This window comes from Mercurialis annua, linkage group LG8, assembly GCF_937616625.2.
Source record: "Mercurialis annua linkage group LG8, ddMerAnnu1.2, whole genome shotgun sequence".
NCBI lineage: Eukaryota > Viridiplantae > Streptophyta > Magnoliopsida > Malpighiales > Euphorbiaceae > Mercurialis > Mercurialis annua.
In genome coordinates, this window is record NC_065577.1 from 42,012,546 (window position 1) to 42,039,913 (window position 27,368).

Here is a 27,368-nt window from a genome sequence, read left to right on the forward strand (position 1 = left end):
AATGGTTAAATCGGATTATCGATATTCATATAACTTGGGTAGTCATAATGTCTTGCTAGAGGCCACTTATGACTTGTGGGCTGAAATAGGAATTTCGAGCCTACTGCCAACGTTATATGAACCTACAGGGTCGCACACTAAGAACAGGCCCAAAACAGTTATGGGTTGTACCCAATGTAATTAAGTGATTAATTATATATATATATATATATATATAATTCGTAATATATATATATTAATAAATATATATATTAATTCGAAATTTAAGGATAAGTGTTTTCCTTAATTTATTATTTTTGGAAGATAATAAATATAGTAATTAATATATATGGATAATTATCAAAAAGGAGTTTTTGATAAACATAAACTTGTAGAATTGCAATGAGATTGAAATTCGAATTTGTCTCAAACCCTAGTGTTATTTATCACTATAAATACTCATTAAGCAGTTGGTTTGAGAATCACGAAATTCATTATTCACTAAATCACTAAAATTCGAAATTGCTTGTGAAGCAATAGTGCTAGCACACAAGCACTAGTTTTGGCTAAGGTCTGTTCGTGTGGATACTCGTAGAGGACGCGTTCTTTTGGAGGCGTTTCTGATCCGAGGCCAGGTATCACCAAAGTGAACCACCTCCTTCCTTCCTACATTGCTGTTGAATTCGACATACAAGTAAGTAATTGTTCTGTTTAATTCGAATTACATGGATCTTGGTTTGGGTTTTTAGATAAATTTTTGAAATTCCGCTGCGTTATGAACCAATAAAACCCAACATTTAGCACTTTAATATTTATAGTATATCCACATTAAAATTTATATTTTGACAATTTTTATCACTTCGTAAATTTTCAGTATAATTTTGTCCATCTTATAAGAAAATTTGTGAGTCCGCCACTGCTCACGATTATCCAATGTAATTACATGTACTCTGTTAGGAAAAACCTGTATTTAGACTGTGCACTATTATATTTTTTGAATTGAATTTCTCCACTATAATTTGTATACATTTAATTTTTATATTTTAAATTTATAGACATTAGGTTCTTTTGTTAAAAAAATTGTTCACTATATCCACTATCACAAAAAAACCCGAATGAGAAACTTTACATTTAACAAAAATTGTTCACTATATCAAGTCAGACAAAAAAACCCGAATTTTTTTTATCTCAGTCGCAATAACGCACATCGAGTATATGCACTTTCTTTTTGTTGAAAGTAAATGCACTTCATTTGTGACGAAAGAACTTAATATCTATAAAACAAAAATAAAAACGGAGGCATCTAATTAGAAAAAATGTGATAGTGTAAGAATTCAAATATGTGTTTTAAAAAATTTATTATGTCATTTTTTAATTTACTATTGAGAAAAGGTCAAAAATATCAACTACTCTAAATAATAGAGTAATAATAAAAAGACATAGCATGTTCAACTGTTTCAGCATTCAATTAAAATTCAGTTTCCGTCAAAAAAAATACTATATATTAAAATTCAGCAAAACCCACACAACTTCACTGAAACTCTTTAAAAAAAAATGAAGAACAACACAAACAGCAGCAGAAATAGAACCATTTTCTTACAAATCTTAATTCTTTTATCTCTCTTAATCTTTGCATTTCTTTTATTCAATCCACATTTAAATTTCACTTCAAGAATCCAAGAAAATGGCAGCAAATTTGGATTTCAAGATCAAGAAATCAGTGTAGAAGATCAAGAAAATGTGGAAGATTGTGATTTATTTGATGGAGAATGGGTTTTTGATAATAAAACTCATCCTTTGTATAAAGAAAATGAATGTGAATTTCTTGAAGATTCAGTAACTTGTGTTAAGAATGGCAGATTGGATTCTTTATATCAGAATTGGAGATGGCAGCCTAGAGATTGTCATTTGCCCAAGTAAGTAATTTTAATTATTTTTATCAATTTTAGTCTAATTTGATAAATTTTGTTTTAATTGTGGACCTATGTTAATTGAATCTGATTTTATCATATGGAAGATAAGGATATAATGAAGTCGAGCCGAGTTGAGTATTTGCATATTCAAATTCGAGCACGGTCTAATCAGTCGAGCTCAAACTAGAGTCGAGCTTTAAAGAACTCAAACACGAGCTTGAGCTCGGTAAATCTGTTGAGTTTGTAACGAGTGCGAGTTGAGTTCGAGCTTAAATAAATTGGTCAAAAAATAATTAAAAATAATTTTTGATGATATTATAATAATAGAAGTTTAATACATGTAGAAGAACTATTATTGTAATGTATAAGGGTAAAATTGTAAAATTAGATAAGCTCGATAAGGCTCGCAAGCCTTTTGTATAAATTATTTTGGAGTTTGAGCTTGACTCAATTGACTATTTGAGTATTTCAAACTCTAACTCGATTTGATATTAATCGAGTTGATTTCAAATAATGTTTTAGTCGATTCCCAATAGCTAATGAGTTAGTTCTCGACTCACTTAAACTCGTAGTCGCCGTCATTCAATAATTATCTATTATAGTTAAACATATCCAATAAAATCCAGACAAAATAATCATTCAATGACTGTAACATGAGCAAAATCATGTTTATGTGCTTCAACTAAACCAATTTAACTATAATTAAAATAAAATCATTCAAATTAGTTATAAATAATAAAATTATATTTTTTTTGGTTAAATTGATAAAAATAATATATATTTGGATTTTCTAAACCTTTATATCCCTATGTTAATTAATTACTCTTCTATGCTTATATGTAAATTATGTTAAATGTTATTCTTAAGGTTCAAAGCAAAAGTTTTGCTGAATAAGCTAAAAGGAAAAAGGCTTATGTTTGTTGGAGATTCATTACATCATCAGCAATGGCAATCTATGATTTGTTTGGTTCAATCTGTCATTCCTCCAAATAAGAAGAGCTTAATCAATTATTCAAGTTCTCTCACAATCTTCAAAATTGAGGTATTTTGTTTATTCTTGTCCTAATTCAACAGCAAATTACTTTAAGACCCCTCACATTTAATATAATTCACACTTTAATCCTTTTATTTGAAAATTAACTATATGGCCCTCACTTTTGTTTCTGTCAACAGTTTAGCCCCTCCGTCCATTTTTGGTGTTAGTCAACAAAGTTAAAGGGCTTAGGAACCAATTAATTTACAAATATGAGAGGCAAAATCGTTGACAAAAAAAATGGAGGACTAAATCGTTGAAAAAAACAAAAATGAGGGACCATATAATTTCGTTGATTAACACCAAAAATGGCCGGAAGGATTAAATCGTTGACAGAAACAAAACTGAAGGGTCATATCGTTGGATTTTCAAACAAGAAGGACTAAACTGTAAATTATATCAAATATTAAGGATGTTATAGTAATTTGCTCCTAATTCAATTATCAAAGTGCTTATATATGGTTCTTGATGTAAATTTAGACAGCTTTTAAGTAATATTTTGATAGTTGTTAGTAATTGTTTTCCATATTGTGCTAAATGAGGCTGAAGTCTTAAAATGGCAGGACTATAATGCAACTATAGAGTTTTATTGGGCACCATTTCTGGTGGAGTCAAATTCAGACAGTGTAGCAAACAGAAAAGGCCAATCTGACCGTATAATTATGCCAGAATCAATCACAAAGCATGCAAATAATTGGATCAACGTTGATTATCTTATATTTGACACATATATTTGGTGGATGACCTCCATTTACACCAAAGTATTGTAAGTTCATATGTACATGATTTATTTTCTCATTACTATTGGCTAAACCACTTAAAAATAAAAGGCAAATCTTATTTTAATACCAAATTTTTAATCGGTTGGTTTAGCCCGTTTTGAGATATTCGAAATCTTTTATAGCTATCGTCGAATCGAACCAGAAAAATTATGCATGTCACTCGCCTTGACGTGACGAGTGACATGACAATTTTTTCAGTTCGATTTGATGACGGCTATAAAAGATTTCGAATATTTTAAAATTAGCTAAATTAGCTGATCTTAACAGATTTGGCTATAACTGACAATAAAAATAAATGTTTGGTATTAAAAAAATTGCCAAAAATAAAACAATACGTGTTAGTCAATTCTAACCAAGATTTTTAAAATCATTATGTTTAGCCTATTCTCAATAATTACTACAAATCAATTATAGCCGGTTAGGCATATTCATGCAAAAAGGCCATTTTTAAAATGTTTTTTTTAGTGCAATCAAAGTTCTTAATTTTATCAATTGGAATAATATCAGATTTGGTTTGAATTCAAAAAAAATCAAAGATGTGTCTCTTTAGATAAATGAACTATTTTTTTTAGATGAATAGACTATTAAAATTGAGAAATGGCTACACTTGTAAATTTAAATTGAAAAAAACACTAAAATTGACGAGTTTAAAAACTTCGATTAGATCAAAATAATACGTAAACGTTTGGCTTTTTTTTAAATGATTAAACCATAATTAATTAGCACAATTAATTCATATATTATATGGCATGATCATGAGTCTGATTTAATATTTCTAATGGAGTTGATGAGGAAAGACGAGGATCGTTCGATGAAGGATCAACGGCATATGATGAAATTGAATTGCCAATAGCATATGAGAGAACATTGAAGACATGGGCTAATTGGGTAGACAACAATGTTGATCCTATGCATACTTCAGTTTTCTTCACCAGCATGTCTCCTTCTCATCTCAAGTAATACTTCCATTTATCTAATTTTTTAAACTAAAATCTTCGGATCGGAACATACGGAACTTCTCGAGTTCTATGTTTCGATATTTTCTATTTCCGTTTTCAAAAACACTTTGAAAAATTGGATTATAAATTATAAAGCTCAATAGTTTTACATTTTTCGGGTGATTAGGCCTTACTCTTGTTCAATAATATAGGAGTTTGGATTGGGACAATCCTGATGGGATCAAATGTGCAAAAGAAACAACACCGATTCTGAACAAGACCAGACCATTGGAGGTTGGCTCAAACCACCAGCTTTTCAGGATTGCGGTGAACGTGACTCGATCGATGAAAGTACCGGTCTACTTCCTGAATGTAACGACATTATCCGAATACCGGAAAGATGCTCATACATCTATATACCAAGCTGTTGATGGCAAGGTACTGTCCCCGGAGCAAAGATCGGATCCGTTGAAGTATGCGGATTGTGTACATTGGTGTCTTCCAGGGTTGCCGGATACATGGAACGAGCTACTCTACGCGCATATCGTATATCGTTCTTGACATTTAGAGACGATATATGTTTGATGTTTTGAAATGTTTTATGTCATACAACTATACAAGCCTAATGGCATGTTATCACAATAGAAAATTACACTGTCAAATTATTACGAAAAAACTCCAGCATAAATTATTTATGACTGGATTGAAGAAAATTTATAACGAATTTATAATGCAATTTTTTATTGTGATGGCTGAAATCTGTCATAAATCCGCCAAAAACAGTAGATAACTTTTACGATGGGTTTGATATTAGTCTAATTGACACTTTATCCCTATTTAGATTCTAAATTGAATGTTTAGCTACGGATAAAAATAATGAAAATAAATAAAAATGGAGCGTGATAAGAAAAGGATGTTTCTAGTGACGGATTGGTGGCCGTAGATTCTTTGTTGTTTGTTTAGATGGTTGAGGTAAAATTTTATAATTTTTTTTCTGGTTTTAACTTGAAGAATCTAAATAATTTACTGCTGCCATTATTTGTAGTGCATGAAGTCTCAATCTTTTACAGTGCACGACCAAATAAGTCTTCTCCCCAACTTCTTTTACAAAAGCAAACAAAACAGAACTCGAAAAGTATTATCTTCTTATCTCTTCATCTCTGTATTTGTCAATTTTCTAAGCAGAACTCGAACAGTTCAAAAATGGCTGAGATTATTCTAAGTTACGCCGTGGAACGAACTCTTGATAGGATCCTTGCCCTTGTCTCCAACGAAATTGAACTTTTCCGGCATGTCCGCGATGAGCTGGATCGCCTCAGAAACTCACTCGACGAGGTTCGTGACATATACTGTTACTTGCTGATCAAGCTAAACAGGTGAAACTTAAACTCAAGAGTGTGAATCGTTGGCTGAATCAGCTCAAAGATGCTGCTTATGAAGCTGAAGATGTTCTTGAAGCTGTAATCTATGAGGATCTTCGTCCAAAAGTAGAGAATCAAAACCAAGAAAAGAAGGTACTCAATTTTTATCCACTCCCCAAAATCACTCATTTTACTAAAAAAACAGTTTTTCGCTCGAAAATAGCTCACAAAATTAGGAATGTGAATGAGTTGTTGGATAAGATTAAAAATGCCAGTGCTTTTGGACTTCATGTCATCTCTAGAGAAAGATTAGTGTCACGAATTGACTTGAACCGAGTTACTGACTCGATACCTGAAAATCCTATTTTTGGGAGGGATGGTGACATGTCCAAAATTGTTAACTCGTTGAGTAATGTTTGTGATGAAGAAGTTCTTGCCGTCATTCCCATTGTGGGAATGGGCGGTCTTGGAAAGACCGCATTAGCTCAATCGATTTGCGAGAACGTAATGGAGAATATGTTTGATGTAAAGATTTGGGTCTGTGTTTCTAATAATGCTAATGACCAGAAAATTCTAGGAGAAATGTTGCAAACTCTTAATGGATATAAAGGTGGGTTAACTAACAAAGAAGCAATTTTTCAGCAGCTTGAAAAGGAACTAGAGAGGAAAAAATTTCTTCTCATTCTTGATGATGTGTGGGAGGATGTATCTACTTGGTGGGTTAGTTTGAAGACGCGTTTGTTGAGAATCAATCACGACAAGGGAAACGCCATTATTGTCACCACTCGTAGTGAGGAAGTGGCGTCTTTGGTGGAGTCCTCTTGTGAGCTTAGGCATAATTTGAATGTTTTGACTGATAATGATTGTTGGTCCATTATTGAGGAAAGAGTGAAAGCGAATAGAAAAATGTCTATTTCTTCAGATTTGGAGGTGATTGGGAAGGAGATTGCAAGAAAATGTGGAGGAGTACCCTTAGCTGCAAAAGTTTTAGGTGGGACATTAGGTGGTCTTGAGAGGAAAAAAGAAGTTTGGATGTCGATTAAGAATAACAAAGTTTTGGATGTATCCGATCGTAAGGATAATGTGAAGTCTATATTAAAACTAAGTTTTGATCGTTTACCTTCTTGTTTGAAACAATGCTTTGCATACTGTTCAATTTTTCCTAAAGACTATTTGTCTCGAAAAGAACAATTAATTCGGCTTTGGATGGCTGAAGGTTTTGTTGACCTATGTAATGTGGATGTGGGAAACCAGTATTTTAATGCCTTGCTCTCTAACTCTTTCTTTCAAAATGTGGAGAGGGATGCATATGAGAATATAGTAAGTTGCAAGATGCATGATATTGTGCACGATCTTGCGATATCTCTTTCTAAGATGGAAGTATTGACTTCGGATAACTTTTCATTAGCAGAAGATTTGTCTTGCATTCGCCGTATTAATTTAGAAAGTCAAAAGACATTAAATTTACGTATGGTTCATGCTCGAAAATTACGCACCGTCTTCTTACTGAAGGATATGGTCCTTGATGAGTCATGGTGGAAGTTAAAAAACCTGCGGACTCTAAACTTGAGAGGCGTTGCGATTAAAGAGTTGCCATCTCCAATTGGTGACTGTAAACTCTTGAGATATCTCGATGTCTCAGACACTCAAATTAAAGCGTTGCCTGAGTCTATCACCACTCTTTATGGTTTGCAAACATTGAGATACCTTTATTGCTGGTCACTTAAGGAGCTTCCTAGAGATAAAATGAGCAATCTAGTGAGCTTGAAGTTTATTCAATTTTCCAAGACTGAGCATATGCCAAGTGGATTAGGGAAGTTAACTTGCCTTGAAAGGTTGTCATTATTTGTTGTGGGTAGTAATTGGGGAGGGAGTATTCAAGAACTAGAAAGTTTAAATGAACTAAGAGGAAAGTTGACCTTAAGTCATCTCGAGAATGTTAGAGATAAGGAAGAAGCCGAGAAAGCAAATCTAAAGACGAAGACGAAGATAACATCCTTGAAATTTGTATGGAGTCGCGGGTCTATAGAAAATAGCAACAATGAAGAAGTGTTGGAAGCACTGGAGCCTCATCCAAACATTGAGAGCATAACGATTGAGTATTATATGGGTGAAAATTTTCCAGGATGGATGTTGACGATGCAAGTTCGCGGTGAAGGTGGCAGTTTCACGCTATTTAATAACTTGGTGGATCTGACATTAAGAGACTGCAGTAAATGCGAACAAATCCCAAGCCTCGGACATCTTCAAAGTCTTAAATACCTTTTGATAAGCGGGATGAAGAAAATGAAAATAATAGGCAATGAATTTTATGGCAAAGGCAATGGACAGAAGCTGTTTCCTGTATTAAAAATAATCTCTTTGTGTTATTTAGAGAATCTAGTTGAATGGAGGTCACCGGAGCTGGGTGCAGACAGTGAGGCAGTTGTTGTTTTTCCTTCCCTTAAAAGTTTGGAGATATTTGACTGCAGTAATCTAACTTGTCTTCCAAGCACGCTGCAATCCTTCACGTCGTTGGAGAATTTCAGTATCAATGATTGTATGGGGCTGACATCTATTCCTGAAGACTTGGGGAAACTGAATTCTCTCATTTCTTTGAAAATCTCAAACTGCGAAAGTTTGAGTAATTTTTCCGCGAAGATTTTAGGCAGTCTCACCGGATTGAAGAAATTGGAAGTCGGACAATTCTCGGAGAAGTTAGAAGATTAGTCTTATATGAACTCAATCCAAAACATTTCTTCTCTTGAAGAATTAAGAATATATGGGAACAATCAGAAGTCTCTGCCACATCAAATTCAAGGGCTCATTTCCCTCAAGTATTTGAGTATAAGAGGTTTTGATAAATTGGAAGCTTTGCCAGAGTGGTTGGGCAATATTTCCTCTCTTCAGTCCCTTGATATTTTAAAATGTTCCAATCTGAAGAATCTACCAGCAGCAGCAGCAATGAAACGCCTCTCCAAATTGAGACATGTTTCGATTTTTTATTGTTCTGCATATCTTACGGAAAGTTGCAAGAACAAGAGTGGCTCCGAGTGGGATAAGATTTCTCATATTCCCTGCCTCGCAATCTATTAATTTTGTTTATTTTTCATTGTATTAAGTTCAAATTAAGTCTGTCAGTTACATTAAGAAATTTATCATATCACTTGTCTAATTTTATTTGGTCCACAATGCTCAGCCAGTTGGTATTTGTGATGGAATTTTGGATCTTTCTATGAACATCTTTTCATTTAATGATCTATCTTCCAAGCATGAATTTTACAAATAATTAATCTGCAACCGATATTATTCTATCATTTTTCGACCATGAAAATTTATGAAGTTTGGACTAATTTCAAACCTCTAAAAAATACAATGCGCATAATTGGAAGAGGATTTAGGTTTCTCTTCGAACAAGTCCTAAAATCAACCAAATCGATATCTTTATTAATTCAAGATTTGTTTAGACATGACTAGAAAGATTGATCTTTGTTTCAAAACAAAAATATTAACAGATAGAGACCTTGGAGTCAACCATTGTTTGCAAGAGGAAAAGTGAAAATTAAAATAACAGGCACGAAATGGAATAACTATTTCAAAAAAAATGATAATCTGTGTTGCACATTCAAAATGCATACTCGTTTGTTTCCATTTAAAATTACATCACCGGATATGATTTTTTTCGAGATTTTGCCTTTCTCTACGGAAGCAAACCACACGAACAAAGGATCAATTCACCCCCTCAACTTGGCACGAAATATCAAATGAGTCATTTTAAACGTTTTTCGGTCAAATAAACCCGCAACTTGCGTTTTTCGCTCAAATCAACCCCTCTAACACAAAAACACCCCAAAAAGAGAGTGAGATTGCTAAACCCAAAAATTAATTCTAATTAATTACGATTTAATTCTAATTAAACACAATCAAAATTATAATTAACACTAATTTAACTTAATTATTTTAATTTAGCACCTAATCAACAATAATTAACTCAAAAAAAAAAACTAATTAAACCTAGACTCAAGTTTCCGCCGCCGCCACAATTCCTTCCAACCCTCGCCGAGCAGCCAAACTGGATCAACCTTACCTAATTAACAACTAGAACTACCCACCATTGCCGCCACCACTGCTCTCATTTTCCAAAGTAAACTACCGCCTGCCTCCATGATTCATAGCAAAATGGATCAATAAAAGAAGAGCAAAATTATTGTTTCATCTCAACAAATCAATAAAATTGAAAAAAAAACAACAAACCAATTCCCAGTAAATCAAACCAATTCAAATAAAAAAAACAAGCGACAATAAACGGCGATAAAGCAACGATCTTTAAAAGTCGATGAACGGTTGCAGGTGATGGCGACGCTGGTTGCTAGAAGAAAACGACGGTTGCTGCTCGACAAGGATGACGAACAATCGAAAATGGCGGAGGCGATAGCAGACGAATTACGGCTAGCGTGAACGAGATCCTCAGGAAGCCAAAGGAGTAGTTTTGCTTCGTCCAACGAGATGCAATCGTATAGTCACAATCGCCTGAGTAAGGTTCTGAAGAAGGTCGGCAGCGGTGGCTACTAGTGATGGAGGTGGCGGCGGAGTGAATTTGAGAAGATGATTAGTTGCGGGTTAGTTTCCTATATTTTTATATAAAATTGTAAATGATATATGAAGTTTTTATATTATATGAATTAAATAAATAATTAAAAATTGTTAAGTATTAAATAAACGAATTTGATTAATATTAAGGATCATTTTTAGCTTTTTTCCATTTTCTAATGGAAAGTGTGTTTCAAACGCAGAGTGGGGGAGGGTGTGTTTGATCCGGTTTGGCATAGTTGCGGGTTAGTTTGATCCAAAAACTCCAAAAATGACTTTTTTAATATTTCATGCCAAGTTGAGGGGGTGAAATGATCCTTTATTCCAAACCACACCATAGTTTTTGCATATAGTCCTTACGTGTGAAGCGCGAAATTTGTAGTTAATGATCCAATTCCATATACAACACATTAGCACCTTTGCAAATAACAAGCTTTAAAAGAACAATGAAGCAAAAATGTTTGCTGGGCACTATACCGTAACTACTGTTTGTGATGAAGTGAGGCCTTTTAAATACGATTCATTTGAAGATTTTCTAAATTAAAAATAAACTTTCATAGCCAAAATGCCAATTTTCCGAAACGGAAAACATTGATTAAATAAAGTATTTGTGATACTTAAGTTTGAACTTTGAACCAACTAAAATTTAATTTTCTAAAATGGAATCTTGATTTTACACAACTTAACCAACAAACCTATTGTTCAAATCTGAAAATTTAGATTCAATTTTTTTTTCTCTTCTTGTCATTAATTAGAAACCTAATCCTTTTGTTTTCATTAACCTACTTGGAGGATGAAACTAATCCTAAACCACTCCATTAACCTGATTGATGGTTGATTTAAAAGTTGACCTGATTTTTTCCATAAACAAAATAAACCCACCCCACCACATCAAATCAAATTAAATTAATTCTAAACCCAGCTTACTATTTAACTACAAATCACTTTAATCATGTGATTCAAATAACATTGTGATCTATATTTTTTTTTTTTAATATATTATTATCTCCTTGATTTTAAGGTAATACTCATTTCGTCCTAAATTAATTGGCAGTATTTTTTATTTGTCTCAAACTACATTCAGTCGTGTATTATTTATGTATATACGCCCTCATAAATAGTAGACTTCAAAAAAAAAATCAATACAAAAAGACAAACTTATTACTAAATTAAATAAATGTAAGTGCTGTTAACTCATTTTATCCAGATAAAGTAAAAAATTAAATACTTTTATTTGTCTCAAACTGTCTATTAACATAAGATTGAGGGAGCAATACTAATTATCTTTAAATTTAAAACCGTAAAATAACAGAAATTGAATATGAATTAGAACTCAATTACCTTATTTTGAAAATGGTACAGGAGCTCAGATGGGAGAAATTATGGTAACGAGAGTATCTTCGCCACCTATTTTGAGCAGACATAACTTTTTTGGCATTTGCTGCAAATGTGACTTGGTTAAATTCAGTATGAAATTAAACAAAACAAAAAATCAGTTCACTTTTGATGAAAACTGAACTGAAAAAAACAAATCAAACAAACCAAATCGTTCAATTTGACATGTCTGGTTCGGTTTGTTTTAAAATAAATTAATTTCAATACCATTCTACTTGAGCCAATTATACACCCCTATCAACGTCAAACCTAAATTAAATTACGGATTATAATTAATTTTATTTTAAAAAATTAGTTCGTCGTATAATCATTTAATTGACGACGACATAACCCGTCTTTATATATCTTAAATATTTTTCAATTCCGACCTTTTTATTTTGATTTTCATAATTATTACGTTGAAATTTGACGGATTACGTGCGAGACGTCAGAAATTATATTATTACCGCGCAGGGTATTACAATTTTATAGAAGAGAAAAATATGATACTTTAATCCTAAAGTGAATGTCTCTATTTGAGGATAAAATGAAATTGCAAAGTTAGCTGTTCAATTAGGACAAAAGTAATGAAAAGAAATAAATACCATGCAAAGAGAATAAAATAATCTCCACTTTAGTATAAAGGGAAAATTCAGAGTGAAAAAATATTTTATTCTATTTTTTAATTTTGTATTTTAATTAGAGAAGAAGCCATGCAAAGAGAATAAAGGGGAAAGCAGAGGTGTTTAACTTGGTTTGCAAGAAACTTGAAAATAAAGGCAACAAATAAAGATACTTGCGTGAGGTGCGTTCATGGTTGATGCTTCCAAAACAAATTATATAAGAATTTTATGTTCAGCATTATCTTTATCTAGCAATTTTTCTTTGTATTTGTCAATTTTCTAAGCAGAACTAGAACAATTCAAAAATGGCCGACATGATCCTAAGTTTTGTCGTGGAACAAACTCTTACCAGGATCCTTACTCTTGTCGCCGATGAAATCGGACTTTTCCGATATCTTGGCCACGAGCTCGATCGCCTCAGAAACTCACTCGACGAGGTTCGTGACATACTGCTAGTTGCTGAAGAGAAACGGGAGAAACTTAAACTCAAGAGTGTGAATCGTTGGCTGAATCAGCTCAGAGATGCTGCTTATGATGCTGAAGATGTTCTTGAAGCGGTAATCTATGAGGATCTTCGTCGAAAAGTAGAGAACCAAAACCAAAAAAAGAAGGTACTCAATTTTAATCCACTCCCCAAAATCACTCGTTTTACTAAAAAAGCTTGTTTTCGCACGAAAATTGTTCATAAAATTAGGAATGTGAATGATTTGATGGATAAAATTAAAAATTCCAGTGCTTTTGGACTTCAAGTCATCACTAGAGAAAGATTAGTGTCACAGATCGACTTGAACAGAGTTACTGACTCGGTACCTGAAAACCCTATCCTTGGGAGAGAGGGTGACGTGTCCAAAATTGTTAACTCGCTGACTAATATTATTTGTGATGAAGAAGTTCTCGCCGTCATTCCCATTGTGGGAATGGGCGGTCTTGGAAAGACGGCATTAGCTCAATCCATTTGCGAGAAGGTAATGGGGAATTTGTTTGATGTAAAGATTTGGGTATGTGTTTCCGATAATGCTAATGACCAGAAAATTCTGGGAGAAATGTTGCAAACTCTAGGCCGAGACAAAGGTGGGTTAACTAACAAAGACGCAATTCTTCAACAGCTCGAGAAGGAATTAGAAAGGAAAAAATTTCTTCTCATTCTCGATGATGTATGGGCGGATGTATCCACTTGGTGGGATAGTTTGAAGACGCGTTTGTTGAGAATTAGTCACAATAAGGGAAATGCCATTATTGTCACCACTCGTAGTGAGGAAGTGGCGTCTTTGGTTGAGTCTTCTTACGAGGTTAGGCATAATTTGAATGTGCTGACTGATGATGATTGCTGGTCCATTATTGAGGAAAGAGTGAAAGCAAATAGAGAAATGTCCATTCCTTCAGATTTTGAGGCGATTGGGAAGGAGATTGCGAAAAAATGTAGAGGAGTACCCTTAGCTGCAAAAGTTTTAGGTGGGACATTAGCATTTAAGAGGGAAAAGGAAGCTTGGGTGTCGATTAAGAATAGCAAAGTTTTAGATGCATCTGATCATAAGGATAATGTGAATTCCATACTAAAACTAAGTTTTAATCATTTACCTTCGTGTTTAAAACAATGTTTTGCATACTGTTCAATTTTTCCTAAAGACTATTTTCTTGAAAAAGAAGAATTAATTCAGCTTTGGATGGCTGAAGGTTTTGTTGAGCCATGTAATGCAGATGTGGGCGATAAGTACTTTAATGCCTTACTCTGTAACTCTTTCTTTCAAGATGTGGAAAGAAATAAATACGAGAATATAGTCGGTTGCAAGATGCATGATATTGTGCATGATCTTGCGATGTCTCTTTCTAAGCTGGAAGTATTGACTTTAGATAACTTTTCATTCAGAGATGATTTATCTTGCATTCGCCGTTTTGATTTAGAAAGTCAAAATGCATTTAGTTTAAGGGGCATTCATGCTCAAAAATTGCGTACCGTCTTCTTACTGATGGATATGGTCCTTGATGAGTCATGGTGGAAGTTCAAAAACTTGCGGACTCTAAACTTGGAAGGCTGTGAGATTGAAGAATTGCCATCTCCAATTGGTGACTGTAAACTCTTGAGATATCTCGATGTCTCACACACTGAACTTAAAGCGTTGCCTAATTCTATCACCACTCTTTATCGTTTGCAAACTTTGAGATTCCTTGGATGCTGGAAGCTTACGGAGCTTCCTAGAGATAAAATGAGCAATCTCGTGAGCTTGAAGAATATTCAATTTTCCATGGATGAGCAGATGCCGAGTGGATTGGGGAGGTTAACATGCCTTGAAAGGTTGCCATTATTTGTTGTGGGCAATGATTGGGGAGGGAGCATTCAAGAATTAGAAAGGTTAAATGAACTAAGAGGAAAGTTGTCCTTAAATCATCTCGAGAATGTTAGAGGTAAGGAAGAAGCCGAGAAAGCAAATCTAAAAATGAAAAAGATGATAAAATCCTTGAAATTTGGATGGACTGAGGGATCATCTATAGAAAATAGAAACAACGAAGAAGTGTTGGAAGCACTGGAGCCTCATCCAAACATTGAGAGCATAAAGATCGAGGATTATATGGGTGAGAATTTTCCAGCGTGGGTGTTGATGATGCAAGTTTCCAGTGAAGGTGGTAGTTTCACGCTATTTAATAACTTGGTGAAGCTGACATTAAGACACTGCAGTAAATGTGAACAAATCCCAAGGCTCGGATATCTTCAAAGTCTTAAATATCTCGAGATAACTTGGATGGAGAAAATGAAAATTATAGGCAATGAATTTTATGGCATTAATAGTGGTGATGGCTCAAGCAATGGACAGACGATGTTTCCTGCATTAAAAAGTATCAATTTAAGTTGTTTATCGAATCTAGTTGAATGGAGGGCTCCGGAGCTAGATGACAGTGAGGCAGTTGTTGTTTTTCCTTGCCTCGAAAAGTTGCGCATCAAAGATTGTGTAAGATTGACAAAGATTCCAATGAGAAGTCTTCCTTCATCCCTTGTAAAACTGGAAATTGAATGCTGTGCACTAACTTGTCTTCCAAGCGAGTTGCAATCCTTCGCGTCGTTAGAGAAATTGTCTATCAATCGTTGTATTGGGCTGACATCTATTCCTGAAGACTTTGGGAGATTGAATTCTCTCGTTTCTTTGCAAATCATAAATTGTATAAGTTTGAGTAATTTTTCTGAGGAGATTTTAGGCAGTCTCACCAAATTAAAGGAATTGGAAATCGGAAATTTCTCGGAAAAGTTGGAAGATTTCTCTTATATGAACTCAATCCAAAACATTGATTCTCTTGAAAAATTATCAATATATGAGAGAAATATGGAGTCTCTGCCAGATCAAATTCAAGGGCTCACTTCCCTCGAGTATTTGGGTATATTTTATGCTGATAAATTGGAAGCTTTGCCGGAGTGGTTGGGCAATATTTCCTCTCTTCGGAGCCTTAATATTGAGTACTGTTTGAATCTGAAGTATCTACCAACAGCAGCAGCAATGAAACGCCTCGCCAAATTGACAAGTGTTTCGATTTATTATGGTTCTGTGTATCTTATGGAAAGTTGCAAGAATAAGAGTGGCTCTGAGTGGGATAAGATTTCTCATATTCCCAACCTCAGATTCTATTAATTTTATTTAATCTTGCAAGAACAGGTTCATTCTATTGTATAAAGTTCAAATTTGTGTGTTTTCATGAAATAATGTACTTATGGTACTTGCAGACTGCTTGTTTGATAATGTATATAAGGCAATATGGTTGTTTCTTAATTGAACAAACAGGTTTTCAATTGTTCAAAAGGTTCATCAGATAAATGCTAGTATATTCTTTCGCAAATCTTGCAGTTATATTACTTTACTCAATTGTTCCTCTCATGTAGTGGTCTGGTTTTTGCAATTTTTTACTAATTTATATGTTGTTGTCTTGTGTAATACAAATTGAGTTTTCTGTGTATGAAGCTTTATTTAGGGCTAATTATTCAAAAATCCTCCACCTTTAATTTTTTTTCAATTGCACCCTGACGTTGAAAAACTCTCAAAAACCCTCCCACCTTTAAATTTCATTCCAATTGCACCCTGGCGTAGGAAAATCCTCCCAACTTTAGATTTTTTTCAATTGTACCCTAAATTGGAAATTTTTATAGTTTTGATTTTAAAAGTTATTGGATATAATTTTAGGAAGAATGATTTTTTATATTATTAATAATATTAGTGTTTAATTAGAATATAAATTAAAAATGAAAGATTATTTTAAAAAAAAATTCATGTGAAAAGAGGTCATTTTAATATTTTGGGGTATAATTGAAAAAGAATCTAAAGGTGGAGGGGTTCTGAGAGAATTTTTCTACGTCAGAGTGCAATTGAAAAAAAAATGGGGGACTTTTGAGTGATTAAGCCTTTTATTTAGTAGACACATGAGCTTTACTCTTTAATCACGGTGATAGTTTTCAATATTTTCTTATGCATATTAATACTTGTGTTTTATCGATCTTAGTTCACTCCTAGTGATTGGCAGAAGGAACCAATCCCGTCCACATCGATCTGCTGCATTAGCTGAAACAGAGTTGTACGAACAATTACTTAATTTTTTTAATTTTATAAAATAATAAAAAAATTCAAAATATTTATTATTATTTATAGTTTTTTTGTCAGAAATATTTTTTAAAAAAATTAAAAAAAAAATCGGAAATATTTTTTTAAAAAATTAAAAAAAATTATTATTATTTTTAATTTTTTGAAAAAGATGGTTTTTTTGTACTATTAATAACGTTAATATCTAATTAGTATATAAGTTAAAAATGAAGGATTATTTTAAACTCCTTTTCAAATGAAAAGAGTACAATTTAGTGCTTTTGGGTAGAGATGAAACATGAAAACTCAAAATTGGGTATAAATGGTGTTTTTATAAGATCAGGGTATAAACGAAAAAAAATATAAAGTGGGGATTTTTAAGAAATTAAGCCATTTTATTTGTAGCTATGGCCATTATAGGTATTTCATTTTGAATGATATGTTATTTACAAATTACAGCTGCACAAAGTGGAAGTAGCATATGAGCTTCTCCTCTTGATTTTTATTGGGTGTTGCTATTCGCCGCCCGCTTTTACTTTGCACCGCACAGGCAAAAGACATTTCTGCCCCTCTAGCAAAATTTCAAAAAAAAAGTTCTCTCAACTCATTCGAACACACTCGAACAACTACGTAAAAAGTCGAGTAAAATGACGGATAACGAGTATAATTCGTCGGGAAACGAATATCGACGTTCGGAAACAAGTTTTTCCGGCTTTTCCGAGATAAAAAATAGTTTTTTTAAATTTTTATTTAAAATTTTTAAAGGGAGACGATTGCGTTTCACGTCCTCTCCAGAGGAGGGGACGCCGGAATTCGGCGTCCTCTCCGGAGGAGAGGACGTGAAAACCAACGTCCCCTCTAGAGGAGGGGACGCCAATTTTCGGCGTCCCCTCTTCTAGAGAGGACGTTCGGCGTCCTCTCTAGAAGAGGGGACGCCGAAAATTGGCGCCGAACGCCGGCGTCCACTCTTCTGGAGAGGACGCCGGGGTCCCCCTTTTCCGGCCACGACCGAAACGTCGCGGCCGGAAATTAATTTTTTTTTTAAAAAAAAAAACGTTAAAATGATTTTTTTTTTTAATAATTACAGTGATTTTTTATTGCATATTATTACGACTTTGTATTACATATTATTACGATTTGTTAAACGTAAGTATTTATGTTTTGCAGGTTCATTTAGAAGATTACGGCGATTTTCATCTCGTTCGGAATCCGACATTTTCGTAAAATATGAATTTGAATAGAGTTGAATGAGTTGAGAGGATTTATGTTTTTTTGTTTATGAGTTGGTTTTCTATTCAAAAAGTGAAAAGGGCAAAAATGTAATGTGGTTGTGCGGTGCTAAGTAAAAAGGGGCGGTGTTTAGCAATCCAGTTTTTATTTCAGATTCAAAAACACTAGTACTCCTTTTTTAGAAACTAATTTAGAAATTGTTAAGAATCGACTATAATATGTGTTGTTAAAAGTCATTTGAAACACTTCTAAAAATTGTTTAAGATATCGTTTTTGAAAAACGGTTGCAAATTATATTTTTAAAAATCATTAGAAACTGTGAAACGTGTTGGTATAAAAAAAAGTGTGAGACGTGCTAGATTATGACTAACAACTTATGATTTGAAGTTAAATATTTTTTGATATTTTTATAAATCTCTCTTTTAATTATTATTTTAACTAGGTCGATGCCCGCGCATTGTGCGGGTGCGATTGAATAGTTTTATAATTTTTTAAATATTTTTTTTATTTATAAATTTCTCCAAATTTTTAATTTCTATTAAATTAAATAATTTATCATTTCATATCAATTAAATTCTTATAGTTTTTAATATATAATATAGTTAATTTTATTGACTAACCATTAAAAAATTATATTTATTAAATTATAAATATTATTTATAATATAATTCTTCAAATTTCTAGCCATAGATTGTTTTAAATTATATTAATTAAATTTAAATTAAATCTAAAAAATACATTTTGTTTTGTAACATATAAATATCAATTGTACAACAAAACTCTTTAAATTTTGTAACTTATAAATTTAATTAAAACTTTTCAACTTCATAATATAAAATTAATAATTAATTAATATTTATTAATTAATTAATTTTTCATATTTTTAATATATAATAATATAAAATTATTTTATATCTCATGATTAATTTTTTTTAATTTTTATAATATTATTTTTTATAATTTTTTTTGTAATAAAGTTATTTTTAATAAGATGTATTAATTAATTTATTAATTTAATATAATTATACAATAAAATATATTGATTTGTTTTAAAAAAATCATCTGTATAACTTACAACAAATTATTTTATTAAACTTATCAATACTAATTAAATATTTAATTTATTAATATGATATAATATTATTATAAATTATTGACTAAATTTTACAAAAAATTCTTCATATTAAATAACCTATAATTATTTTTATTACATTAAAACTATAAACTTTGTCATTAATTTTTTAAAATCTTGTTAATTAAATTTCTCGAAGCTCTTTATAATTTTACAATGCTAAATGTATAACACGCTATAATTTTTACATTTAATTTTTATGTTTAATCTTTAAGATTTTAAAAAAAAAATTGTATTTTGATAAAATCAAATATTCAGACTTTATCTCTTTAATTTCTTTGTGTTTGTATTTTCTTATAATATTGATTGGTTTGACATTTTAACTACTACATCGAAAACTCTTAGTAATCTATATTATAAGTTATCATTGTAGTACAACAGAAACATAGTATATACTCCTAAAATATGTACTATTTAAGATAAATTCTTGTCATATATAATGCTAATAATATTTAATAAATTAATATAAAATTTATCTTTATATTATTTTAAAGATAAATGGTAGCGTATTGATTTTCTATTTGTAAAGGCATCAAAAATTACATTCAAATAAAATTTAATTATTTCTATACTTTTTATAGTTAATGAGAAACACATATATGATTTAATCATGTTTAATAAAAAAAATTAAGAATCAATTTATATTCATACATTTATAAGTGGATATATTTTTATCATGTTTTTAAAGATCTAACACACAAATATTGACCTCAACTCACATGATCCCTCAATATATTCAATTTCTTGTCATCTATTCAATGTGAAAATCTTTAAAGATTTTATAACTTATAAACATAAATAAAAACTCTTTAAATTTTATAATCATTAAATTTTAATATATTGTTTTTGTATTCTTAACATATCATGACTTATTGACAAAATTAATTTCAAAATTTAAGTTTTAGTTTAAATAACATTATATTAGTTAAATATAATGTTCAATAAAATGTATTCTAAAATTATTTATTAATTTAATATAATTATTAAATAAAATTAGTTGATTGACTTAAAAGAAACTATTTCTATAACAAGCAATAGTTTAAATTATTAAACTTTTTAATATTATTTAAATATACAATTTTAATTTTTTTATATATCATAGCATATAATATTAATATTTTATGGATTGGAATTTATAAAAACAACATCTAAACAATATAAATATATTAAAACTTTAAATTTTAATATTGTTGGTTAAATTTTTTACAAAATTCTTTATATAATATTAATTATAAAAATTAATTATACAGTTAAACTTTTCAATTCATAACTATTAGACTTTTAGAATTCTATATTTAACCTTTAATATTTTATAACTTCTAATTAATGAAATAATAAATAAACTTTAAATGAAAAATTGTCACTTGACAATTTGTAGTCAATCCACTTTTTAACTTTTAATTTGAAGTTCAAGATTATAATTTTTGATGATTAAATTTTACAAGATTCTTTATATTATATTAATTATAAAAATTAAATATATATTTAAACTTTTCAATTCATAACCATTAGACTTTTAAAATTCTCTAAATTTTAACTTTTCATATTTTATAACTTCTAAGTATTAATAAAACTTTTCAATTCATAACCATTAAACTTTTAAAATTTTATAAGTTTTAACTTTTCATAATTTTTAATTTCTATATATTAATATTAATTAATGGTATAATCAAAGTATTTAAATAAAAAAATTGTCACTTGAAAAATTGTAGTTAATCCACTTGTCAATATATGCTTAATGCTAATTTGGAGTTCAAGATTATACTATAGTATAGATATAGATTGTCAAGTGTACAAGCAAGGAAATGGTATAATAGAATTTTTCAAAGAGCCACCTAAATGTCAACTCATTTAGTAGATAGAAATCAGGTGGCTAAATAGTAAAATAAAACACTCATAAAAAAGATTGCTTGTGAATTATTGCATTTTAAAATTTATTAATTTTATGTTTTTTATTTACTCGATCTCTGAACTTCAGTTCACTTTTATATAGTCCGTTAATTTTATTATTATTTTATTTATCTGATTTTTAAATTTTAATTTTTCGCTTTTGAAATATCCTCAATGCTTACTTATTGCGTTATACTACACTCCGTAAAGTTAACAAAAGGCAATAAAATTAAATTCACGTATGAAAAAGCAATAATACCATTGTGCATCTATTTGAAGACATAGATATTGAAAAATTAAAATTCACAAATCAGATAAGACATTATTAATATTCAAGGACTAATTAAAATCAAGTAGTATAAATTAAAATCCAAATGAACAAAAACTGTAAAGTTAAAAGACTTTAAAATAACATTGCTATAAATTGAAAAAAAGAAATATTTTTGATAATATATATGGTTATAAATATTATCTTTTCCTTAGGAGAAGTTATAAAATATTATCTTATTATAGATATACATTGCTATAATGATTTGTTGATTTTTTTAAATTAATACTCCCTCCGTCCCGTTTAAGAAGTCTCATATTCTATTTTGGGATGTCCCATTTAAAAAGTCCTATTACTATTTTTAGAATGTTTTTCTATTGAATACCCTATTTTACCCTTATTTTAGTTATCTTAGAGGAGTTCTATGGAAAATTCCACTATCATTAATAGGGGCAAAACATGAAAAGACAAGAATAATTAATGTTTTCTTAATCTGTGTGTAAAGTCAAATGGGACTTCTAAAGTGGGACGGAGGGAGTATTATGAATAATCTATATAGTGTTTAATCTGTCACAGAAGTACTATTAATATCATGGTTAATCTGTGACGCAACGGCAACGCAACTACTGGGTCTTTTAATAATAATTTTTGTTATCAAATGTCCTCTTGATGGGTTAGATTGTACTTAACTCGTTGGTTGACCTTTTGAAGAACAGAAATCATACCAAATACTAAATTTCTTCATCTCTGAGACCAAAACTCTGAGGAATTCGAAAATGGGTGAGATTATTCTAAGTTACGTTGTGGAACAAACTCTTGATAGAATCCTGGCTCTTGTCTCCAACGAAATCGAACTTTTCCGGCATGTCGGTGATGAGCTGGATCGCCTCAGAAACTCACTCGACGAAGTTCGTGACATACTGTTACTTGCTGACCAAGCCAAACAGGCGAAACTTAAACTGAAGAGTGTGAATCGTTGGCTGAATCAGCTCAAAGATGCTGCTTATGATGCTGAAGATGTTCTTGAAGCTGTCATCTACGAGGATCTTCGTCGAAAAGTAGAGAACCAAAACCAAGCAACCAAGGTATCCCATTTTAATCCACTCCCCAAGATCACCCGTTTTACTAAAAAAACTATTTTTCGCACCAAAATTGCTCATAAAATTAGGGATGTGAATGATTTGTTGGATAAGATTATAAATGCCAGTGCCTTTGGACTTCATGTAATCACTAGAGAAAGATCGCAGATCGACTTGAACCGAGTTACTGACTCTGTACCTGAAAATCGTATTCTTGGGAGGGAGGGCGATGTGTTCAAAATTGTTAACTCGTTGAGTAGCGTTTGTGATGAAGAGATTCTTGTTGTCATTCCCATTGTGGGAATGGGCGGTCTTGGCAAGACCACATTAGCTCAATTGATTTGTGAGAATGTGACGGGGAATATGTTTGATGTAAAGATTTGGGTGTGCGTTTCTGATAATGCTAATGACCAGAAAATTCTGGGAGAAATGTTGCAAACTCTTAATGGAGACAGAGGCGGGTTAACTAACAAAGAAGCCATTCTTCAACAGCTTGAAAAGGATTTGGAAAGAAAAAGATTTCTTCTCATTCTTGATGATGTATGGGGTGATGTATCTACTTGGTGGGACAGTTTGAAGACGCGTTTGTTGAGAATCGGTCGCGATAAGGGAAATGTCATTATAGTCACCACTCGTAGTGAGGAAGTGGCGTCTTTGGTGGAGTCTTCTTGTGAGCTTAGGCATAATTTGAATGTGTTGACTGATGATGGTTGCTGGTCCATCATTCAGGAAAGAGTGAAAGCGAATAGAGAAATGTCCATTCCTTCAGATTTGGAGGCGATTGGGAAGGAGATTGCAAGAAATTGTAGAGGAGTACCCTTAGCTGCAAAAGTTTTAGGGGGGACATTAGGGGGTCTTGCGAGGGAAAAAGAAGCTTGGGAGTCAATTAATAATAGCACTGTTTTGGATGCAGCCGATCACAAGGATAATGTGAAGTCAATATTAAAACTAAGTTTTGATCATTTACCTTCATATTTGAAACAGTGTTTTGCATACTGTTCAATTTTTCCTAAAGATCATTTGCTTAAAAAAGAACAGTTAATTCAGCTCTGGATGGCTGAAGGTTTTATTGAACCATGTAATGCAGATGTGGGCGAACGGTATTTTAATGCCTTACTCCATAACTCTTTCTTTCAAGACGTGGAGAGGAACAAATACCATGAAATAGTACGTTGCAAGATGCATGATCTTGTGCACGATCTTTCGACGTCTCTCTCTAAGCTGGAATTATTGACTTCGGATAACTTTTCATCAGGTGATGATTTTTCTTGCATTCGCCGTTTTAATTTAGAAAGTCAAAAGGCATCAAGTTTAAGCGTGATTCATGCTCGAAAATTACGCACCGTCTTCTTGCTGAAGGATATGGTCCTTGATGAGTCATGGTGGAAGTTCAAAAACTTGCGAGCTCTAAACTTGAAAAGTTCTGCGATTGAAGAGTTGCCATCTTCAATTGGTGATTGTAAACTCTTGAGATATCTCGATGTCTCATACACTAATCTTAGAGCGTTGCCTGAGTCTATCACCACTCTTTATGGTTTGCAAACTTTGAGATTCCTTGATTGTTGGTCACTTAAGGAGCTTCCTAGAGATAAAATGAGCAATCTAGTGAGCTTAAAGAATATTCATTTTTCCTGGGATGAGCATATGCCGAGTGGACTGGGGAGGTTAACTTGCCTTGAAAACTTGCCCTTATTTGTTGTGGGTAGTAATTGGGGAGGGAGTATTCAAGAACTAGAAAGTTCAAATGAACTAAGAGGAAAGTTGACCTTAAGACATCTCGAGAATATTAGAGACAAGGAAGAAGCTGAGAAAGCGAATCTAAAGACGAAGAAGAAGATAACATCCTTGAATTTTGTGTGGACACGTGGATCTATAAAAAATAGCAACAATGAAGAGGTGTTGGAAGCACTGAAGCCTCATCCAAACATTGAGAGCATGGAGATTGAGCATTATATGGGTGAAAATTTTCCAGCATGGGTGTTGACAATGCAAGTTCCCAGTGAAGGTGGTAGTTTCACGCTATATAATAACTTGGTGAAGCTGACATTAAATGGTTGCAGTAAATGCGAACAAATCCCAAGCCTCGGATATCTTCAAAGTCTTAAATATCTCAAGATAAGTTGGATGAAGAAATTAAAAATTCTAGACAATGGATTTTATGGCATTGGTAGTGGTGGTGGCACAAGCAATGGACAGAGGCTGTTTCCTGCATTAAAAAGTATCCGTTTAAGTTTTTTGAAGAATCTATTTGAATGGAGGGCACCAGAGCTAGGTGACAGTGAGGCTGTTGTTGCTTTTCCTTGCCTCGAAGAGTTGAGCATCGAGGCTTGTCCAAAATTGGCGAAGATCCCAATGAAAAATCTTCCTGTATCCCTCGTAAAACTGAAAATTGAAGGGTGTGATCAGTTGAGTTATTTATTTGACGAAATCCATTCATTCACTTCTCTTAAAAGTTTGATCATGGTTAACTGCAGTAAACTAACTTGTCTTCCAAGCGCGCTGCAATCCTTCACGTCGTTGGAGATTTTGATTATCGATAACTGTATTGAGCTGACATCTATTGATGAAGGCTTAGGGAGATTGAATTCTCTCATTTCCTTGGAAATCAGAAATTGTGAAAGATTGAGTAATTTTTCTGAGAAGATTTTAGGCAGTCTCACCGGATTGAAGACATTGACAGTTGGAAATTTCTCAGAGAAGTTGGAAGATGGCTCTTATATGAACTCAATCCAAAACATTGCTTCTCTTGAAGGATTATCAATATTTGGGAAAAATCTGAAGTCTCTGCCACATCAAATTCAATGGCTCGCTTCCCTCAACCATTTCACTATACATGATTTTGATAAATTGGAAGCTTTGCCAGAGTGGTTGGGCAATTGTTGCTCTCTTCAGGACCTTGTTATTACTAAATGTTATAATCTGAAGAATCTACCAACGGCAGCAGCGATGAAACGCCTCTCCAAATTGAGAAGAGTTTGGATTGTTGATTGTTCTGCATATCTTATGGAAAGTGGCAAAAACAAGAGTGGCTCTGAGTGGGATAAGATTTCTCATATTCCCGACCTCAATTTTCATAAATCAGAATAACTGGTTCATTCTATTGTATTCAGTTCAAATTGTGTGTTCTGATGAAACATTGTGTTTGTTTTGTTGAATTCAGGAGATGGATAATTCTATCTACCTTAGTGATATTTTCAATTAGCTCAGAGCAATACTTTTCACAGGATTTGAATATTTCTTTCACATTTTTGCAAAGCGATCACTTGTCTAATTTATTCGGTCCACAATGCTCAACCATTTGGTATTTGTAATGGGATTTTGGATCTTGCTTTGAACATCTTTTTTGTTGAGCAGATGCGCTCTTCTTTATATTGATGCATCCCGTATTTCGTTTTTTTATTTTATTTTGGTCCACAGATGGACAAGAGTATCAGCAAGAGTCTTCAAAATAATTGAGCAAGATGGTGCATCTCTAGCAAAGAAGCCGAAGTCTGCAAACTGACTCGCCTGACTTGATTGCTAAAATAGAGGATTTCCACGGCTTATATTGCTCATTTGCTGTGCGCTATAATAATTTTGAATGCTGAATTGCAGAAGAGTTCACCACCTGAATTTCATATGCAGGATGCAAGCAGTGTCCCTGACAGTACTCCAACGCTAATACCTGAACAAAAGCAGCCATTGCACAAGACTGGCTATCAAGCCGCCTCTATGAATTATGGTTCTAACTTGTCTCACTATAATATAATCATCATCAGACTCTGACTTAGATGGAAATTTGGCATTTTGGATACGTTAAATACAGCTATGTTTGCAGGGGGCTTAGACTGATTTATTATAGTGACTTTGAGCTAATATTTTATTTGTTGCCTGTTGAGCTAAACTTCCTTGGGATATTGAGAGTATCTTTTATTTGCCACAATGCCTTTCGATAAGGAGTAAATTATAACAAAATATCCATTTTTAATATTTGTTATCTTGCTGAAAATATTTGTTTATAAACTAGTCCTAATGAACATGTTCTGCCTGTCCCTTTGTCGAAATGATGAATCCATTTACATTATGTGTTTGTGAAACTGATTACTGTGGGGAATGTTCAATTTTATGTCATTACTTGTTTAATTTTATCACTATAAGTAATTTTCCAATGCATCAAATTCGGTAGTGCCTTGATCATCTTAACTTATTTTCTTAGTCATACACGTCCAAACTCTATAAAAACTTGCGTATACGAAGGTGTGAGGGACGCGTCTCTTCGTGAGACTCCAGAAGCGGTTCTTACAAATCTTGCAATCGGTTAGTTTTGTTAGAGATAGCTTTTTCTTTTATACAGTAAATCATAAGCATGATAATAACACGTGCACGAATATCAATTTAAGTAGATGTAAATTACAATCCCTATATATTTTTGTTCGCCTGGAAATATTCCGGACTCGAATCTTTGAATTTATAATCGGGATCGGTTTGAGGTTTGATACTTTAACGAACCTATGCAGATACTCACAGGGCTTGTTTGGTTAAAAACACTTAACCACGTGATCTAAGAAGTAATAATCTGGGAGTCACGGACTCAGGCGAGATTAATACCGAAAACTACTCCTAAATTAAAACAATCCGGAGATTGCGAGATAAAAAGCACTG

The 27,368-nt window shown here is 32.4% G+C and overlaps 3 protein-coding genes and 1 pseudogene across 3 annotated transcripts; all 4 read left to right on the top strand.

The window, feature by feature from the left end:
* Window positions 1-1,466: 1,466 nt before the first annotated feature.
* LOC126660314 (xylan O-acetyltransferase 1-like) lies at window positions 1,467-5,388 on the top strand. The gene is made up of 5 exons (XM_050353736.2): window positions 1,467-1,895; window positions 2,760-2,934; window positions 3,489-3,691; window positions 4,505-4,663; window positions 4,858-5,388. Exons 1-5 carry the CDS (start codon window positions 1,534-1,536, stop codon window positions 5,204-5,206), a joined length of 1,248 nt encoding a protein of 415 aa, XP_050209693.1. The 5' UTR covers window positions 1,467-1,533; the 3' UTR covers window positions 5,207-5,388.
* A 323-nt stretch (window positions 5,389-5,711) lies between these two features.
* Window positions 5,712-9,240, top strand: LOC130014911 (putative disease resistance protein RGA3; annotated as a pseudogene).
* Window positions 9,241-9,531: 291 nt separating this feature from the next.
* Window positions 9,532-16,280, top strand: LOC126660527 (putative disease resistance protein RGA3). The gene is made up of 2 exons (XM_056103936.1): window positions 9,532-10,604; window positions 12,925-16,280. The coding sequence occupies exons 1-2, from the start codon at window positions 10,591-10,593 to the stop codon at window positions 16,187-16,189; spliced, it is 3,279 nt and encodes a 1,092-aa protein (XP_055959911.1). The 5' UTR covers window positions 9,532-10,590; the 3' UTR covers window positions 16,190-16,280.
* Window positions 16,281-22,279: 5,999 nt separating this feature from the next.
* LOC126659871 (putative disease resistance protein RGA4) lies at window positions 22,280-25,933 on the top strand. The gene has a single exon (XM_050353193.2). It carries the CDS (start codon window positions 22,425-22,427, stop codon window positions 25,812-25,814), a length of 3,390 nt encoding a protein of 1,129 aa, XP_050209150.1. The 5' UTR covers window positions 22,280-22,424; the 3' UTR covers window positions 25,815-25,933.
* The last annotated feature ends 1,435 nt before the right edge of the window (window positions 25,934-27,368 follow it).